A 19959-nucleotide genomic window follows, 5' to 3' on the forward strand; every position below is an offset into this window, starting at 1 on the left:
TTGCAACTTTGCTTTTCCCCCTCTGAGGCTCACTGCTGCTGACGCACAGAGGACTACGTGCAGCTTCAGCCGTGCCGGCAGCAGTTCGCCGTCACGTGACACTTTGTCCCTAGCTGTTAATAATTTAAGTGTTAGCCTCACAGGTGTCAAGTGTGGATATCTGCGTCTAAGCTCGTGGATAATTCAAACCGCTGAACAAAAGCCCAAAAATGAAGGATTTGGTGTCGTCTGCTTTAGCGCTCAAAGGCTCCACAGCGCCATCTACTGAACACTGGGCTCAATCTCATCAGCCAGAGCCTTTTCAGTTTTTTTTTCTCCATTAAACTGAATAAGATCACATACCCGAACAAAGAATAGGCCCGATCAGGTCAAATTACACAACCCCCCCACACACAAGTTTTAAAGTAAAGAGAAACGCTGCATAAGAGGGATTTTGTAAAAACTTTATTGATCAGTTCAAGGAGTTTAATCGAAAAGGCCGAATCCCATGTCGTCATCGGACTCCTCAGACTCTTCCTTCTTCTCCTCTTTCTTCTCCTCAGCTGAAAAACAAAAAGCACTTGACATCACGTCCTGCTGTCATCACCATGACACAGCAACCTGCTCACGTGGTTGCCTAATATAACGGTTGTTTTAAAATATATTTAAATGCAACTGATTTTTATTTTGGAATTTCCCAGTTTTTGTTGAGCGTTTCTTACACGCTGCTGTATTAATATAAAAACAAAAAAAGCCTCTTTTCTAAAACCATTCAACTTAAAACCGTAGAATAAATTTAAATGCCTGCACTGTATTTACCCAGTATAGTGCGGATTTTGTGTAGATTAACTTGTGTAGATGCATCTTTCATGTCAACAGATCATTATTTGGCTCCATGTAGTCGTACAAGCATACAAGGTGAAGGCAAAATCACAAAGTGGCAAATATGATTGATGGTGCCAAACAAGGTGCTAAGCTGCAATGCTCACCTGCAGCAGGAGCTGCGGCTCCGCCCGAGCCAGCAGCTGCAGAGCTGGCAACGGCTACGGCACCACCTGCTGGCATGCTGGCCAGCTTACCGTAACCTGAGGAGACACGAGTTGGCAGACATGAAGCACAAGTGATAACATCGACACTCAGCAGTCAGAAACAAGACAGAGGTCAGAAACGGTCCGTTATCATTACATGTGGTCTGACTTTACACATCTGATTAAATACAACTTTTTTCTTATCTTATATTCAAATCGATTCACTTTGTCCAGTGAGATATCATGCCCTGCGGGTTTATAGAAACTATGGCAAGAAAACTCATTATCACAGCAAATGCACCATGACACACTCAGGAAATATTTTATTTCAGCCCACAAATAGGGTGCAAGATCAGCTATCACGAAGACCCAAATAAGAAAATCAAATATTGATGTTTTGCAACTTGCACTCACACCATCCCAACTAGAGCTGGGCGATAGAACGATAACGATATGTATCGCGATATAACTTTTACTCGATAGAGAAATTAAGCTATCGCGATAGACCTCGCCGCTCTTGTCCTCTTAAAAAAAAAAAAAAAAAAGGTCAGCCGATCCAAATTCAGTAGCGCAGAGCCGAACCAATCACAGCCGCAGCGTCACGTCGCGTGACTTGTTACATACAGCACAAGTGCCAAGCCGCACGTGTGTTTGTTTGGGAAGCAGCCAGCGGGTAATGGAGCCAGCGCGTAATGGAGGAAATGAGTGTGCCGACTAGAAAAATCAACCGAGCGTGACCGAAGAGAAAACAGATGATGGTTCCAATGCCGGAGAGATTGTTGAACGGAAGAGCCATAGAAGTTCCGTAGTGTGAAGGTATTTCGGCTATTTCAAGTCTGACAAAAAACAGAGTAGCGTGCACTGTAAATTGTGCCGAAAGCAAGTCTGGAAATACAATAAACTGGTGCATGCGTCACACTGTGCGCCACGTTATTGTTTCGGTGAAATGAATTTCTACAATACTGTTACTGTTAATTCTACTCTCTGCAGTGTTTAAATGCTTACATATACACACAGTTACTGTCCCTCCACACATACGACTCGGTTCTGCTTCTATGCCCCAGCTTTGTTTACTTTTTCCCACCGAGGCTTCTAGACTTCTGATTGGCCAACATTTCTGCACGGTTAGGAATCTAGCGCCACCTGCTGCTTTGGCATGTTCATAGCAGCGTTTTCCTTCATTTCTGCCTTTATGTGTGGACGGGATTATTTTTTAAAACGAAAACGGAAAATCTCCGTTTTCAAAAATACCCGTGTACGTGTGGACGTAGCCTCAGTCTCTGACTGGAAGCGCTAATTCGTCATTCGGCTTTTGTCAGACTAAAGTAACTGTTAAAACTGTTTGAAAAGCTAAGCTATACAACAAGGAGAGATTGAGAATTTCCTTTTAGTTCTCAGTTTATTTGATATTGACAAAAGTTAGTCAGTTTTGTCTGTTCTTCTGTAAAACAAACTAAGATTTATTTTTAGAATTAATATTTTGTTTCTAAGTGGAATTGACAATTTAGTCTGTTTCGTTTGTTCTATTTTGAAACTTAAACGCTTTAGCGGCTGCCTTTTGTGTAGTTTGCAATATTTGCCTTTATTTATCTGAAAAAGTCTCATGTTCCTTAAGTACATCTACCCTGTTGAACTTATTATGGGAAATAAATATTTAAAAACAAGCTGCTGATCATTTCACATTTTACTTGTGAGCAACGGCACATTTAAATCTTACAAATATAGTTATTTGGCTTATATCGTGATAGATATCGTTATCGCCTGAAATGAAAAAAACATATCGTGATATGAAAAAATCTCATATCGCCCAGCTCTAATCCCAACTGTATTTTAGGATTGTTTTTGCATTACAAGTATCACTTGCTGCATGCACCAGTAGCACTGATATTAACCCTTTAACACTGTGCCACTTTTCTGCCCATCTGCAGTACTCTACATTATGACGTTTATATTTCATTCTGTTGTTCTTCGCTGTATCTTTTTTAGTAGTAGTTTAGTAATGAGTTCTTTTTTTAGTCTTTTAAACTTGCTACTGGGTTTCTGTTTTTTACTCCTATTGCACTGAGTGTGTAAGATGACTAATAAAAATTAATTAAGAAGTATAATTTGTGCATACAATAAGTAATTTGTCTATACACAATACCCTTATGAACCATTTTCAATGAACAAATTCTCCAGTATAACTGTGGTCCATACACAGTGTGCCATCCTCCATTACGGAGGAATCCAGCATTGAGAGCTTAGTTCACTCATATTTTTAATAACTCTTTTTTTTTTTTACCCTTAAATCTGTTTTCCCTGTGCGTCAAATGAGTTTATCACTAGTCACAGTATCCAACATCATAAACTAGTTCAGACCCCTGCAGGGAGTCCATGTCAGTATTAAAATACTGCCTGAAGCCATTTAATTCTAAACTTTCAGACCTAACAACATTTCAGCCAAACAAAATTGTAAACCAAAATTAATCATGGTCTCACACACACATAAATGAAACTGTGGGAAACTCACCTGTGGTAATAACGTCATTCACGTTCTTGCCCTTCAGCTCACTGATAACCTGTTGAGAGAGAAAGATAGACGCAATTATAAACATAACCTAAAGGTAGGAACCAGCTGCCGGGAAAAACTGAAGCCACAACAGTAATAAAACACAAACAGGAGCAGGTGGCTGTGTACCTTGTCGAGGCGTGTGTCATCGGTTTCAATGCCAACGCTCTCCAGGATCTTCTTGATGTCCTTGGCATCAGGGTTTTCATTGCCACCGAGGGCAGCCAGCAGGTAAGCAGCAACGTAACGCATCCTGAAACACCAAGTTTACTGGAAACATTAGTAACCATGTGGGATGTTTTTATGGACACAGGAAAATGAGTTATGTCTAAAGTTCAGACAATCTGTTTTTGCATTAACAAAAGTGGAAACACAACAACTCATACAACATGTTAATTTTTCTTCATTATCAGCATATGCTAAATTTTTATATAAAAATCAAAGCCTGGAGAAAGTTATGGTAAGCCTCAAAAGCTCAATCTCTGATTTTTATGTGAAAATGTTACAGTTTATAAGAAATATATGGCTTCACCACAGCAGGGGAATATTAAATGCTGTCCTTGTTAGTGCATCATTTAACAAAAAAACCCCAAACAAACAAAAAACATCAAAAGACGTAGGGTCGACCCCTTTAGGGGTCCGTTTTTTCCTGGGTTTAGACAGCTACAGGACTGTGATCCCAACGCATTTCTGAGTTATTACGGCGATTTTCAGTAAAACAGAAGTTCGCTGCTTTACTTTACAGCCGATACCCATCGTCCACTCATCTAAAAACTACATATTTTCGAATATTGAATATGCTTCTACTAAAATACTGTTTTCTCTACCTCTATAAATCCTCAAAAATGCGACAATGTGGGAAAACACGGCATAATTTTAACACCCATGCGGCTCTCCGCTACCATTAGCCAACCTAGCGTAAGCTCCGGGAGCCAAAGAAAGGAATTAATGTTGGCTAAACGCTCTTTAATATTCTTAAAAGCCTGGGCTGAAAGTGTACATGCTTATCTGGGTGGCTCAGTTATTTTCTCAGTGTTTAATACGTTATTTACGTTTTAAAACCAAACTTACTTGAGCTAGATAGGAGAGCGCGTGTTCACTCTGAGGTTAGCAGGGACAGAAAGGAAGTTACGTCACCGGAAAAAAGCAAAGTAGCCTTTCTTCTTCGTAAAAGCATTAAAAGTAAGCAGGAACCGAGGCGAGGCCTGCTGCTCAGGAGTGTGTTTGCAACCTCGGTGTAAAAACTTTACCTAACGCGAAATATTACACAAAAAATACATTCTTCTTCTTCTTCTTCTTCTTCTTCTTCTTGGATTGGATTTGATCTTGGATTCACCGTGGATTGAATATCTGCCTTAATTTCACTTTATGTCTTGCATCCTCCTCTGGTATACCAATCCTCTCCATGTCCTCCATCTCTCACTCTATGAATCAGTTTTGTGGTCTTACTCTTTTGCTCCTAACTGGCATCTCCATATTCAACATCCTTTGTCTCTCTAACTTTGCTTTCAAACCGTTCAAACTAAGCTGTCCCTCTGATGTACTCATATCCTGTATAAAAGATTTGGAGCTTGTAACTACATGCTTTATTGATATGAAGCGCTGGATGAAATGTCACTTTTACAATAATCAAGGTTACTTTAATGTCGCTGTGTAAAAAAAAAAAGTGACACTACACTTCCTTGAAAATTAATTTCTCAGGAGTTCTCAGGAAACAGTCTATGTTGTACTTTTTGTGACGAGGCAGTGTGTGTTGTGTGTCTGTGTGAGGCCCCTGAAACTTGACACTCTCTCCAACCCTTTTCCATATATGTGTTGTGAACAAATATGAAAAAAAGACAGAAATCAGGAAGAGGGCAAATACTTTTTCACAGCACTGTATACATAAGGGCGTCTAGAGAGTCTCCGGTTTCAGGGACCTCACATGGACACACAACACGCACCGCCTCATTAAATAAGCATAACACAGACTGTTTCCTGAGAACAGCACTGTATGTTCAGTGGTAAGTGGCCATTCTGACTTCTCCTGAAATCAATTATCAGCTCTCTGGTCCTGTTGGTATTTAGAACCAACTTGTTTTTAGCACATCAGCCTGTCATCTTCTGAACCTCTGCAGGCAGAGTCATCTCCTCCACTGATCAGCCCCGCCATGGCATTGTCTGTGGACTCAGTGTTGGGTTTTGTGTTACAACGCGGTGTGCAGTCATATGCATACAGAGTATGTAGAGTAAAGAGAAGGGCTCCAGCCGCAACCTTGAGAGGCTCCTGTACTGAGTATGTGAGTGGTTTGGCTGTGGACACTTGGAGGCCTAGAGTGGACATCCTGTGGACATTTTTCTTTGATTATAAATTATTATATATGAAACTTGACCAACTGTGAATAAATGTAAAAGTTTACAAGTTGTGGGCCGAGTTTCTTTGGAACTAACTTCCAGTGAGCCAGGGTTACAATATGGACAAATCAATGTCGCAAAACACAGCTGTTTTTTGTTAACATAGTGCCTAATATAATGCATAATAGTAATCAATTGCTAATTAACTAATAATACAGTATTAGAGACATTTGTAAAGCCTAATCATAACCCTGTTAGATAGTGAGGAACTAAACAAGAAGAAAAGCAGTAAAGACATTTATGTAGATGTATTATTTTAATCTTGTGATTTTTCAAGATGGGTGGGAACGAACCTCTGAGATTTATTTCAGCATAGTGCAACATTAAATTATAGTTCGCTTGTTTTTTAATTTGCACTCTGTCCAGTTAAACAGGAAAAGTAAATAAAATCTTAAATGATCCACAAAGGTTACTGGGAATCCATATTTGTATCTCATCCAGGAGACTTTTATCAGCCTTCTTCTGGTGCTGTTTGCAGAAGTCCATCCCCACCTCATTATTTGGGTCAATACTCATGTATAAGATAAGATAATAATCAGATAATATCTATAAATCATCTGCATCTTTTTGCACATGAAGCTTTGTGCTTTCGTGACTCTGCAGCAGCTCTCCTCTAACCATTTCAGTGTGTGTTACACTGTATATGAACATGAATCAGCTTCTTCCTCCTTGTCTGCTGCTACTGCTCACTTGGCTCCTGGTCCGGTTTGGCTTCCTGCCTCTTCTTCTGTCCCCGCTGCTGCTGCGTTTGGTCCTGGGTGTGATTGATTTCAGTTGCCAGAAGAGACGAAGTGAACCATCCACACATGAGAGCCTGCGACGGATGGCGTCAATGCCATGAGAAGGCAGCAGCTGTGCTGTGCTCTCAAGCTGTAGTGTGAACAACCAGCTCTAATGAATCGCTGTCACGTGCGCTGCTTGGTTCCAGGAGAACAGGCCCGAGCTCTTGTTACAGACCTCCTTCCTCTCAGACATATACAGTCTGGATGGGGTGCAAAGACTACTTAATACTGACAAGAGCAGCAAACTTGCAGGAGTTACCTGAGAGGGATACTTGTCAGATAGGCAGACTGTTGTCTTAAACGATCTTGGATGTATAACATTTAGTGAGTAAGCATTTATTTCTGGATTTCATCATTCATGGCGATTTGTACCTCAAAGCTACCTGTGCACAGTCTTCATGTTGATGTTAATGCCAGAGGTTTGGAGCGCTGCAGTTTCTGAGTCTGCAGAGTGTTGGTGGCTTAGGTGCTTTTTACTACAAGCCCCAATAGAACCTTTTAATGTTTACTTTTAAAATTTCAAAGATTAAGAAGTGTGGCCCAATACCTTTGTCTGTATAGTGTATTATTAGCCTTGATATTTGTGAATGTTAACAATTTATCTTTGCATTGAAAAAACCTTAGGAAATACTTGTTTTATGGATTTGTACTTTATCTTTCCTTTTTTGTGGAAGGAGCCAACAGAAAATATCTCTGGATATCAATGAGTGTCAGCTCCTCCGCCCTCTGGAGCAATCAGCCCACAGAGATGACTCATATTGAATATGTTTCGAATATAAAGGAAAACGATGGACACAAAAGAACTGCTGACCTTCACGCAGTCATGTCATTCGTTCCTTTACTTTGTTCCCCTCTGTTATCCTATGCATTTCGCTCTACCCCTGATGGCCGTGTCTCTCTTTGTGTGATTGTGTGACGTCAGAAATTAATTTCAACCTGTCTATATGTTTGTGGCATAGAGCCATAGTTGGTTATATTAGAGAAGTCAAAATAGCTGCTGTGAAAAAGGCTTATGAATCACATTCACACGAAAGCCGTTTATTCAGACAACGAATTTCCAGTTTCTATGCTACTTGATTTTTCTATATGCATCTAATGATTAATACAGTTTTAAATGGAATTCTGAACTTACTCATGATTGTCATGGTTGTGATTTTATTTTTATGTTCTACTTTCACATCCATTTGGGTATTTCCATAATGCTCCGACCACGTTTCCTTACCTTTTAGTTTTGGTGATGATCTGGAAGTATGTGAAAGCAAATATTTGACCATTTCCTCTATGCCATAACAAGTAGTGCTACATGTTTCAAAAAATAATGAAACATCCTGGAGTGAAAGAAAAGAGAGAAATAACAACAACTATGCAATAAAAAAAACATAAATATTGCCAGGGTCCATAAAGATCACCAGGCCTATATTTGTTTTGTTGAGCTGGGAAATCACAGCTGCTTCCTCCACTGATAGTTCAGTTCTCCACACTGACTCATGCTGGTTGATTAGTGTCTCTTCTTTTTAGCTGATAGAAAGGCCAGTGCTTTTCTATTTACAGTTTTTTTGCTTATGCAATGGACATTTTTCCATCTAGTGAACAAGTAAGCAGACGAGGTTTAATTTCCAAATTAAAAATACCTCAAATACTTAGTTTTATCAACTAAAAATGCTTAATGAGACCAGTGTAACTGCATTAGTTCAGTTGAGTTTGAAAACCTAGGGGCCATCCGAAGCAACGGACAGGGCCTCTTTTCCACAGTGTGTTTTTTGTCCTGTCTTCCTCCCCTCACCCTCCACTGGAGACTGTAGATGGCCGTCCTTATGTTAGCCTGGTTCTGCCGGAGGTTTCTTATTGTTAAAAGGGAGTTTTTCCTTCCCACTGTCACCAAAGTGCCTGCTCATAGGGGGGTTATGATTACTGTGGTTTTCTCTCTAGCTATCATTGTAGAATCTTTACTTTACAGCGCCTCAAGGCAACTGTTGTTGGGATTTGGTGCTATATAAATAAAATTTAATTAAATTGATTTTAATCGCACAAGAGATGTGAAGAGGAGAGTGCAGGCAGGGTGTAGAAAAGGGGTGAGTGTGAGAGAAGGACAGCAGAAAAAGTGAAAGTTTATAAGATGAGACCTGCTGTGATGTATGGTTTGGTTTGGAGATGGTGGCACTGACAATAAAACAGCAGGGTAAGCTGGAGGTGGCAGAGTTAAAAAGACGGGAGTGACCATAATGGAAAGGATAAGAAATGACAGAGGATGTTTAAGATGGAGCTACCAGGAAAGGAGGATTGTTCATGGATGCAGTGAAGAAGGACACACAGTGGACTGGAGGATGTTTGATAGGGTGAGATGGAGGCGGACCCCTGAAGAGAGCAACGGAAAGAAGATGTTATTTTTGCTTCATTATTTTTGTACTATTTTGCATGCAGGGTTAGCAGAACACAAGCAGCTAAAACCTGCTGAGACTGCACCTCTTCTGACAGCAGGAACCATCAGTTCATCTTCCAGAGTTTTCCTTATTCCCTGTGTCTTTGCTCTTAGAAAGTATCCGCATTGCAGAAATCATTTGCAGATGAGATGAACAGATTTCTACGTGGAGCTTGCACATTCTCTTTGTGCCTTCCAGCTCCAAAGACATGCATGTTAGGTTAACTGATGACTAAATTGGCCCAAAGTTTAAATGGGAGTGTGAATGGCTGTCTTTCTCTCTCTGCTAGGCCTGCAATAGACTAGCAACTGGCTCCAGCACCCTCAACAGCACTTTCAAATTTGCCTTGTGAATTCCCTGAAGGGTCCATGTTACCATTTCTGATCACATGACCCACCTTTTTCATGCTGCGCTGCTGCCATACTACTCTTTTCTTTATAGATTTACCTTTTTGACACCTACCTTGTACCACAAGAGTGACAGAGATGTGTCTTTCTTTCTAAAAATGAATGTAACGTGTAACAGATAGTGGAAAAACACGTTTAAAAGTCATAAACTTAAGCACGGTTTATTGAGCCTCCTGTCCAACTATTATGTTCTACATCACAACATTTTACATTCCACATCAATGTAACACAGTAAATTAGATAAACAGACTAGAGAACATAAAATAACACAACACTATCTACAGGCAATCATAAATAAGCAACGACTAAAACAGTATCAACATTTTAAGTTTGGTCTCGGTCCTAGAAAGAAAGGAGAGATCAGTGCAGAGCTCAGAAAAGAGGAGCTGATCTGTGACAGTTAATCTGTCCCACATCTGCCCCGCTTTTCAGAGACGCTGCGCTGATATGGCCCTGGTACACAGTCAAAATGGAAGTACCAATCATTCCTGGTATCTGATTTTTTTTTAGGAAAATCACTTATAAAAATTGAGAAAAATATCAAAAAAAGAAAACCATTATAAAAAAATACTCTATTGACCAATACACAATGAAAACGGGTAGAAAGTTGAAGGTTTACCTCACCAAAGGTTTGTAACTAAAATCAGACTATAGTCAGTGACATTCAGTGGAGAGTGTGCAATATCAATACCAAGTCTCATTACATTTTTTTCCTGATTTACTATACATGTTTGTATGTGCGTGAGAAGTGAATCTAGCTAGCTAATGTTAGTTAAAACACAATCAAGGGACAAACTATACATCATATTAAGTCTTTTATGTACACCCCGACTGCTGTGCTAAATGTTCTGCCTCCAAACAAAAGCATAATCAATGTAGTTTAAATAAACTGTTACGTGAAACTATTCAGGAACGCTTATTTAAATCCCACTATTTAGCATTTTAGTGTGTACAGCAGTGTACAAGTAACCAACAAAACCACACTATACTGTAGTTGTAAGGACACGTAAGAACATTTCTAATGTTTTTAAATATTTTTATTCTATTGCCTGTCACAATTTGAGAATACATCACATTGATGACAACTTTTAGTTTACAACTACATTATAGCCTGTTAACTACTGCTTATGAATGTTTAATAGAGAGCCATCTCCCAAAGTTTTGCCAATTGCCTTCTTTGACTCCTTCATGGTAATCAGTATGTTACATCAAAAAAACAAACAAAAAACCTCCCAAAATTTGTAAACATCTCATAGGATCATCCAATTACATGCAACTCTTCTCAAAATCCTGCTGAATGTCATATTTCATTAGACATTCGTCTACACAGCCTTATTGTTGTAAGTTTAATAACATTCTGGAGGAAAATGACAACTATTTTGCACCAATAAAGGTTTTTTTTTAAAGACCTTGCATAGATAATTGATGTGCATTCCATATTTGCAGCGCGTTTTACTTGAGACTTTGACCTTCAACTCAGCTGTCTTCATAAAGATAAATGGATTACAGGGGATTCACCCACCAAATTTTACCTGTACTCGTCATGTGTCGTCATTTCTTGTGATATTTAAAGCATTATTTAAGTACCATACGATCAGATGAGAGTCGATGACCCCTTTCACTGACTTACAAAAACCTGCTAATCAAAGCAACAGCTGAGCAAGTTGATGTGAGGGAAACGTGCAGAGACATTCAAATCATCAACACTAGCACGCCACTTTCAACTAATAAAAGGTACTGCTTTTTAACCAGTGATTCATTTCAACGGATTTAATCTACAGTAATCTTTTTACGAGTCTTTTAAAACTTAAAGGATCGATTACCAAAAGCTCAGAAGCCGGATTTTAGATTTTATCCTCCCAAAAACAGTACCGATGGACCTCTGAACATCCCATTTATGATTTGTTAGTAACTTGGGGAACATCAGAGTACGCCAGGAGACGGTGGATAAAGTAATAAAAGAAACAGATGGAAATACAAACAGCTGTGGAGCAGCTAACCAGGCAAACGGAAACTCAAAGTGACCTCATTTCAGATGACATGGTCACAAGAACCAGACAGCACACATCTATCGTGCCCGCACACGCCAATCAGCGGCATGCTCATAAGACTCCCTCTCGATAAAACGGTTCGCTTCTGAAGAACAGTTTGGCATCGGATGGTTAATCTACACCGATAGGAATCACTACCGTTACGTTACTACCTTCCTGTCTCAATAATGCCAGGTGTTGATCCTGAGACTGGACAATAGTATGGCTTAGTCAGCAAAAGCCTGGTTTCCATAATTCTGTACACATATTATTAGAACTACCCTGCAAACAAAAAACCTCTAGGAATAAATCTTTGAAGTTAAATCTGTCCTGTAGACATTTTGCCAAAAAAGGTGGATGATTAGACATCTAGTGAGTTGATTTTTTTAATTTAAACAATACATTTTATTTTTAAGAGAAAACCAAGACTTGTGGACTTGTTTGACTGAGATGCTGAATGAAGATTTCCCTATGATGACTATCAACACAGTAGCTAAACATGCAGCCACTTCATAACTATAAAATGTGGAACATGAATAAGTGTAACTGTGGCAGCCTACACATTAAAATATACAGTAGACAATTAAGACTGTTTTGTGATTTGCCTGCTTAACAATTCACATCAGAACAAACTTGATTGTTTGGCAGTATTTGGTAATAAAGTGTTTCTCATTTTTATGATATGCATTTTGTATATTATATATGAGTACATTTGTGCCCAACCCACCTAAAAAAGAAAAAAGAAAAAAACTTATTTGCGCAAAGATGAATGGAAAATGAATTGGTAATAACATGCAGGCAAGACCAAGTTTGAAATTATTGCTGTAAATTATTGAAATATGGGCTTTACTAACATTTTATTAACATTTTACAAGCATCAAAAAATGGTTTTTTTAAAAGTAGCTGTCGATAGATCTTACCCAAGCACCTGTATCGTCTTTTGTTCTTTAACATGAATGCGATATGTGAATAAAAAAACGTCAGGTTAAGCGAATGTTTGATTTACGACTCCCTTGCTAGATGTTAAGTTACAAAATGTAATAAAAAAAACTGATGAAAGATTACAAATAGATATATGTCACTGCAGCACATTTACAGCATAATACACCAAACACTGTAGAGGTTATATACAGTATGTGTACTAACATTTCATTCATTGAACAAGTGATCAAAACTCACATGCTGCATTAATGTGACTGAAGTTTTGGTCACACGGGCTTAGAGGCTGGTTGGCAACCCCTTGGTGTCCTCTGGTTGCTAGGGGGAAAACGTGTATTCCTTGACTAGTTGGTGATTGCTTGCAAGCAGGGGGAAATGAGCTCCGAAGAGGGCGCTGCACCAAAAATCTCAGACACTTGCCAATTACTCGCTGAGCGATAGTGAAACTTGAGGGAGTGCAAGTTTGGAGAACTTTCAACTTCAAAGTAAAAGTTGTGTCTTACTATTGCTGTCAACATGTTTTAAAAGGCGCAAATGGATCAGCTTCTGGTTTGTGTCACAGTTTTTGAAATTTCACTCAGTGAACAGTTGGCGAGTATTTGGAGCTAAGTTGGTATTATCCATGCAAACTGTAAGTAACCACAGCAATAAGCTAGCAACCAAACCTCTTTGTTAATCATTTCACGTAGTCGCTGGCAGCAACTACTTGCCAGCCGGTTGGGGAGCACACTTATTTTCCCTGGCAACCAGAGGTTTCCAGGGATTTGCTAACAAGCCTCTGAGCCTTTGTGACTGAGGCTGTAGCAGTCGATTTCACAGATAGCCAGCAATCTCCAGCAAACAATCTCCAATCGGCTGGATAATATACATTTTTCCCTAATGATCGGTGGTTGCCAGGGGGTCACAGCTTGGTTTCTAGGCTTGCATGACCAGGGCCTTACAGAGACTGTAGGCATCTGACTAGCTGAATTTTACAAATGCCTAATTTTATCTTATTCTGATGGTCACTGGATAACTGACTTCTTATCAAGTTCTGTCACTGGCAGAGTAAAAATGTGACACAGTACATTCCTCATTTATGTCAAAACAAAATAACTGACTTTCATCTCATGTCATACTGACTCCAGAGTTTCGAGGGTTTATTTTTTTTTGATAAATGTGCGAGTCTTTGTGGTGTCAGCTATTTAGTTCACAAGTTGCTGAGACCCCATTACATCACTTACTGGAGCTTTTTATAGCGTGGCATGATGTTAAAGTCTTGCAGGGTAAGCCTAGAGAACGCTCAAACATAATCCAGCACTTTTGCTACTTTTTGTAGGGTAGCCATAATACCAATCTAACAACTTATCACTTTTTAACTAATTTAGACTGTCGTCAGCACCTCTAAAGCTACGGTCTCTGAGAAAACAGGTGAAAAGCATGAATTAATTCCTGCCACAATAGTTTAATTTCCAGAAATTTAAACGGCTAAAGAAAGAAGAGAAACGAAAAAACAGTACATAAGATAAATGTGTTTGCCCTGAGGCACTTGGTAGTGGCTCTGATAAATCACTGAAAAACACTACCTTTTCAGTCAAAGCAGTTGTATAGTTTGTCTCAGAAGTTGCATTCAAATTGTCAATTCAAAAATAATGCACATGGTGTGACACACACTGACAATCGTGATCTTCCTAGTGTTCGTCTAGAGTTGTAGTGTCTAGTACAATACACGATGCTGAATATCAAAATGCTAAAGAAAAGGGCAGAAGCGCAATATACAGTATGTATGAGCTAAAACTAAACATGAGCGTGTTCTTTTTTTGTTCTTTTTTCAGGGGCGGGGAGATGAGAAAGGGATCAGAACAGATGGCCAGAAGGCTAAAGAAGGAGAGACACGGGAGCTGGGCATCAACATGGGAAAATCCTACTTGGGAAAGTTGTTCTGTTGCCGGCGCTTCGCCGACCTCATTTTCTCAAAGCGTGACTCCATTTCCTCTAGGACTTTGGGGGTGTACCTTACTACCAGCTTCACTGTGCCCTGAGCTGCTTTGAGGAGTTCCACAGCTTTCTCATGGTGCTCTCCTTCCACACTCTGAAGGCAAAAGAAACAGAAATTGAGTTTACGATTTCACCAGGAACAGATAAAAGTCCATGATCTCTACAGATTAACCTACTGGGTCCAATTATTAAACACAAGAGCAACGAGGTATGTGGCCACTTTTGGAGTAAACAAGAGTTTTATATGTACTGGAGTGAATGTAGTTCCAACATAAGCTCTAGCAGCTGTTCACATAAAACAGCCTGCAATTTGGAAATTTTAATGAGGGAACAAGCTGAGCAATAAACAAAGTCAACTGGATGATTGCTATTGGCTGAACTTTGAGATTTACACTTCCAGACAATAGCATGGCACGTTTACATTCAGTGTTCCATCAGTACTCACTGTGTCCATCTTTAAGCCATAATAAACATGTTGAACACATTAAGATTTCCAGAGCTTTACAAGAGGAACCTGACACCTTCATTATTTACATCAATGTACTATTACTACCATCATTATTATTATTATTATTAGTATTATTTCTAAACGTACACAATTGACAGCTTCCTGTCACTGACATAAGGAAATGCTTTTCCATTGCGGCAAGAAGACACCAAAGACTCCACAGGGTTTCTGAGGTTTTTTTCTGACAGCTCACTGGTAATATGGATTACTGAAGAAGGTTTAGCTGGTAAATGGCCATCATTGTCAGACTCTATGGCTAACAATGAACCAACATGATGATGATAGTCTGAAAATAAAAAAGCACAGGTGAGCAAAGGGGATTTTATTGATTTTTTTGGTTTTCTTTGTTGATCCAAATTCCACTGATTGAATCCTGTCAGTCCCTATGATGGACAAACTGTTGCCAACAACTCCAAGCTACAAGCTGATATCTTCTTATAGCACTCCCCTGTTTATTAGGCTTTAATAAGCTTAATTTTAAGGCACTACTAGAAGAGTTTAACGAGCGGGAGAGTTGTTGACCTGCCTTACAAGTTCTCATTAATAAATTATGGTGTAACAAGTTAATAAACAACGATTTTACAAGTAGATGGGACCCAGATTTTTGCACGGTGATTGCAGTTCCTTTTTTTTTAAATCCTGAAACAAAATCTAGCTGTGCATTCGTTTTTTTTGAAGAATGTATTATTTCTAATATCTGTCTGTTTAAAAAAAAAAATAAAATCTGAAATAGAGAATTTGCTCAGGCTCAGTCTAAAATGTAAACCATGCTGTGAATTACACACACACCACTCCATTCACTGAGAGAAGCTGGTCCCCTCTTTTCAGGCCTCCATGTCGGTCAGCGATGCCTCCTGGGATGATCCGTGAGATGTAAATTGGTGAGTTTTGCTCCTTTCCGCCCATTATATTGAAACCCAACCCTTCTTCTGTCTTGGGCAGTTCCACAACTCGTGGATGTGAGTGTCCCTCACTTGCTGCAAAAGCTGCCACTGTAGCCTACAAATAGGAAAGTGGTGTTTAGATATCTCGTCTGTATGTACTGCAGTCAAAGCACAAAATTACCCATTTTAAGAAATTAAATGTCTGAAATTAAGATTACAAAAAGACCAAATCTTGTATTCAGACAGTAACTGACAACTGTCTACCTTTGCTGTGGCATTGGCCCTGACCTCGGGGCTGCTGTTGATGTCCACCGTTTCATACACATGCTCATAGACCTGAGGAGATATTAGTGGACAGTATTTCAACCGGCGAACACAAAGAATTCAAACCAAACCAAAGGGTTAATCTTCTATAACCCATAAAAGCTGTGGGCAGCCAGCATATTTCTACTACTGTCACAAACACTTTTGGACACAGTATACTTTAAAAATTTGAATAAATCTGGGGGAAAAAAGAAATGGCTGTGCAATTTAAGTATTTTGCAATATTTTACATTTTATTTCACACTATGGCTGACGTACATCTGTAAACAGTGTCGGTTGTCAGTCCACTATTTACAGCATTCGATCACATCAATTTCGAGGAGGCTGCAAAACTTTGTAAAAGGGGACTTATATGATGTGAAAATGTTTATCAAAGGGAAATGTGATTGTTCAGACTCTCTAGCTTAATGTTATCTGGTATACACTAGCTTTTGTTCTTATAGCCGTCTGGCTATCAGCTGTCCCAAAGTGGCAGTACACTTTTAGTTATTTAGTTAGTTATATTATCGGGAACGAATAAGTATGTTTATGCATGTTTTATTATGTTAGAGTCTCAATTTCAGTTGCGGGGATGAGGCGTGAGGTGAGGAAAACGAGAATGAGTTGGAGGTTAGGGAGCAGAGAGGAGGGGTGGATGTGCCAGATGAAGAAGAGGAGGACAAAGAAGTAATGATAAAGAGATGTTGAAAACATAAATGTACAAATCTTAAATGGTCATATATAGCTGGACATTAAATTTAAACTAACTTTTTTACCAGACTTCCACTCTTTTTCTTAATTCTGGAGTATTCTATTGGGAATCCTATTGGGATGCAGAGGGTTAAGCTCCAAACTGTGAACTAATGTCTCTTAATTAAGTGTTTGATAAGTGAATGATACAAGACGAAAGAGACTCACTTCTCTGACAGCATTACAGAATTCACTCTGTAGGACCCTCTGCAGTGCCTGCAGCTTCTGGGGAGGCACTTCCCCTGTCCTCTGGAGTTTATCAAGCAATTCAATAGCACGGTTGATATCTGTCAACAAGAACATGTACATAACCATTACTGAGGCCTGCAAATGTAGATTTTAGCATTGGCAGTGAGAGTTTCCCACATCAGTGTCAGAGCACATTTACTTGCACTACATTTGTTCTGATTATAGATATGCTCCGGACAAGCTTGACTCCCACGGTCACCAGAACATACTACAATTAGTACAAATCGCTATAATGCAATAATAAAGCAACTCTCAGAGTAACATGAAGTAAATTCAAGGCACCAGGCATCACGTTTTTGTTTTGTTTATTTTGTTTTTGTGAATGTACAACTTACGTTAATAGCAATGAATTCATAAGCATTTGTAATTTTATTAAATATTTCTAATCGTGAAGGTTTACGTGTGTATTTGTGTAACCCGTAAGTTTAAACTATCACACAAATCTGGGCTTCCTCTGCACATTTCAGCAACACACACCCAGAACTTGTTATTTACAGACAGGTCACAAAAATGAATATAATGATACAACCAGGGTAACTGTAAAATATTCTTTCTTTTATGGTAAGATACAGTGAACAAACCAGCCAGATTGACTAATCACTGTCTGTTGTCATTAATATTAGCTAGGTGGCTAATGTACTAAGTACAAAAATGTAGCCGTAATAGCTGTGGCTGCTTTAGCTGGGTGACTATATATACATAATCATACAAGAATTAACCGCAAGATGTCTAGTCTATCGTTATCCCACCATAAAACAGAGTACACAGACAAAAAAATAAACCGCTTGCTTTAATGAGCTAATGCTAGCTAGGCTAGGTTTATGTCGCCCGCATATCACAACAAATATTTTTAAGCTAAAGCTAGCTAGCTAATTAACTTCACCTCTTTCCAATCGCACGGGCTCCCCAAGCGATGCCATTATTGAACTAGGAGGATGTTTGGCGTTAGGGAGATAGTTAGCTAAAAGGAAAAATACTGAAAACTAAATTTGGTAATCCTGGCTGGCGTTATGTGCGCTTAACTGAGACGATAAATCAGATTAGCCAAGTTAGCCGGCTAGGCTAGCTGCCAGTGTCGTGATGCATTCAGGGAAACCTCGTAAAACTGTGAACTCGGAATGTTCAGTCACATTCTAAAGTCACTGCGTGTGTATTTGTTACCCTATCCTTTTACTAGACGACTACTCGTGTAAAACTATGATATATCATACATACATAAGACACATAGCTTTACCAATATTCCACCTCGCTTTAGTGTACAAATGTCCTTTCTTTAATTCGTCCAAACGTACACCTTAGATAGCAGCTTCAAATTTTGTATATTAGTAATGCCATATTTAGTTTTAAGCACAGAGGTTTGATTTTATTATGTTTACTGCTGATGCTGACAATGAGAGTAGGGATATTTTTGTGCCATGCATATAGCCCACTGAAGGTCTCGTTGGCTAGAATCCAAACCTAGATTCCATATCACCATTTACCAACCTGAGGGGCGGAGAACTCTCCATTTAACAGCTTCTCTCAGCCTCCACAGACATAGCTCAAAGGACGATTACATTAATATGTACTGTCATAACAAGGGCCAGCCAGAGGAAACTTTATTTGGCTTTTTGTTGACGTCTGATATGAGCGCTCTCTCTGCCACCCCCTACTGGTGAGCTGCATCACATTTTGAGCCTCCATAAATGCAGAAAACTGCAGCTGCACTGCTTCTCTGTATCCTGAAAGTTTCGAGCATGATTCACTCCTGACCACACCCCAGTGGGCGATGAACGCAAATCTTTTGACAGGTGATGAAAAATACCTAACGTGACATCACAAATGTGGGCGTGGCATAAAGCAGACACACGGAAAGACTTGGTGAGCAGCAGCTTTTGTTCTTTTCTTAACACAGTAGACCCATTGTTTTCCTAAAATATTTTTTCTTCTTGTTTTTATTTCCTCAGCAACAGCAAAGTAATACCACATTATACTGCAGGATTCACTCATATGCCTGATTTATGGTCACACCGAAAAACACCATGGGCTTCACCCTGCCTCCCTTTATGCACTCTTTTATTAAATGTTGAATTGGCAGATTACTTTTTTGATCTTTGTAAAAAATAATAGCCTAAGGCTCATGCTCATGATAAACAAAACACATCCTTATCATCTTATCTAAAATGTTGAATGGCTGATTCATTGTCCTATGTGCTGAGGACGGGATAGTGTCATTCAGGTGGATTTTTCTGGAAGACCAGATCATTTATGATATTGTTCGTCTTCCCACTGTTTGTGTTGCAGAAGCCTCTGTATCTTTTTTTTAAATTTATGATATTAACTCACAGCATCATCATCAGCCTTCTGTGAAGGGTCCAAGCAGGGCAGTGAAGAAGCTGGCCCATCCTTCCTTCAACATCTTCAGATCTGGCTGTCTTCGCACTTACCTTCAGGCTGATGGAGGCGTGGTAAAATGAGGTGATTGTGTTCATTCATAAGGGATCGCTGGTGTTTTGAAGAAATTTTGTACATTCATTTTCTTGTTGTTGTTTTTAATCTTTTTGCAGTATGTTCTAGAAATGTTTCATGTAACGAAGATGAGACGCTGAACATATTTTATTGTATTCCCACTAAAACCTTAAGCTATGGAATCCAGACTTGGCAGGCATGCATTGCAATGAGTTATTAGCTGCCTGAGGGAGAAAGTTGATTCTTTTAACCCAGGTGCCAAACCAGTTATGGAGATCGGCTTCTCCTTCTGATCGCAGTGACTTTAGAGCTA

At 39.3% G+C, this 19959-nt stretch overlaps 2 protein-coding genes across 2 annotated transcripts; both read right to left on the reverse strand.

The window, feature by feature from the left end:
- Positions 1 to 422: 422 nt before the first annotated feature.
- Positions 423 to 4708, reverse strand: rplp2b (ribosomal protein, large P2 b). The gene is made up of 5 exons (XM_026166350.1): positions 4627 to 4708; positions 3685 to 3808; positions 3517 to 3565; positions 969 to 1064; positions 423 to 542 (listed from the first exon to the last, which is right to left on the reverse strand). The coding sequence occupies exons 2-5, from the start codon at positions 3805 to 3807 to the stop codon at positions 466 to 468; spliced, it is 345 nt and encodes a 114-aa protein (XP_026022135.1). The 5' UTR covers position 3808; positions 4627 to 4708; the 3' UTR covers positions 423 to 465.
- Positions 4709 to 9692: 4984 nt separating this feature from the next.
- lin7c (lin-7 homolog C (C. elegans)) lies at positions 9693 to 18288 on the reverse strand. Its single transcript, XM_026166358.1, has 5 exons — positions 18082 to 18288; positions 17118 to 17236; positions 16161 to 16232; positions 15802 to 16011; positions 9693 to 14598 (listed from the first exon to the last, which is right to left on the reverse strand). Exons 1-5 carry the CDS (start codon positions 18116 to 18118, stop codon positions 14431 to 14433), a joined length of 606 nt encoding a protein of 201 aa, XP_026022143.1. The 5' UTR covers positions 18119 to 18288; the 3' UTR covers positions 9693 to 14430.
- Between the last annotated feature and the right edge of the window lie 1671 nt (positions 18289 to 19959).

Source organism: Astatotilapia calliptera, chromosome 1, assembly GCF_900246225.1.
Source record: "Astatotilapia calliptera chromosome 1, fAstCal1.2, whole genome shotgun sequence".
NCBI classification, from domain to species: domain Eukaryota; kingdom Metazoa; phylum Chordata; class Actinopteri; order Cichliformes; family Cichlidae; genus Astatotilapia; species Astatotilapia calliptera.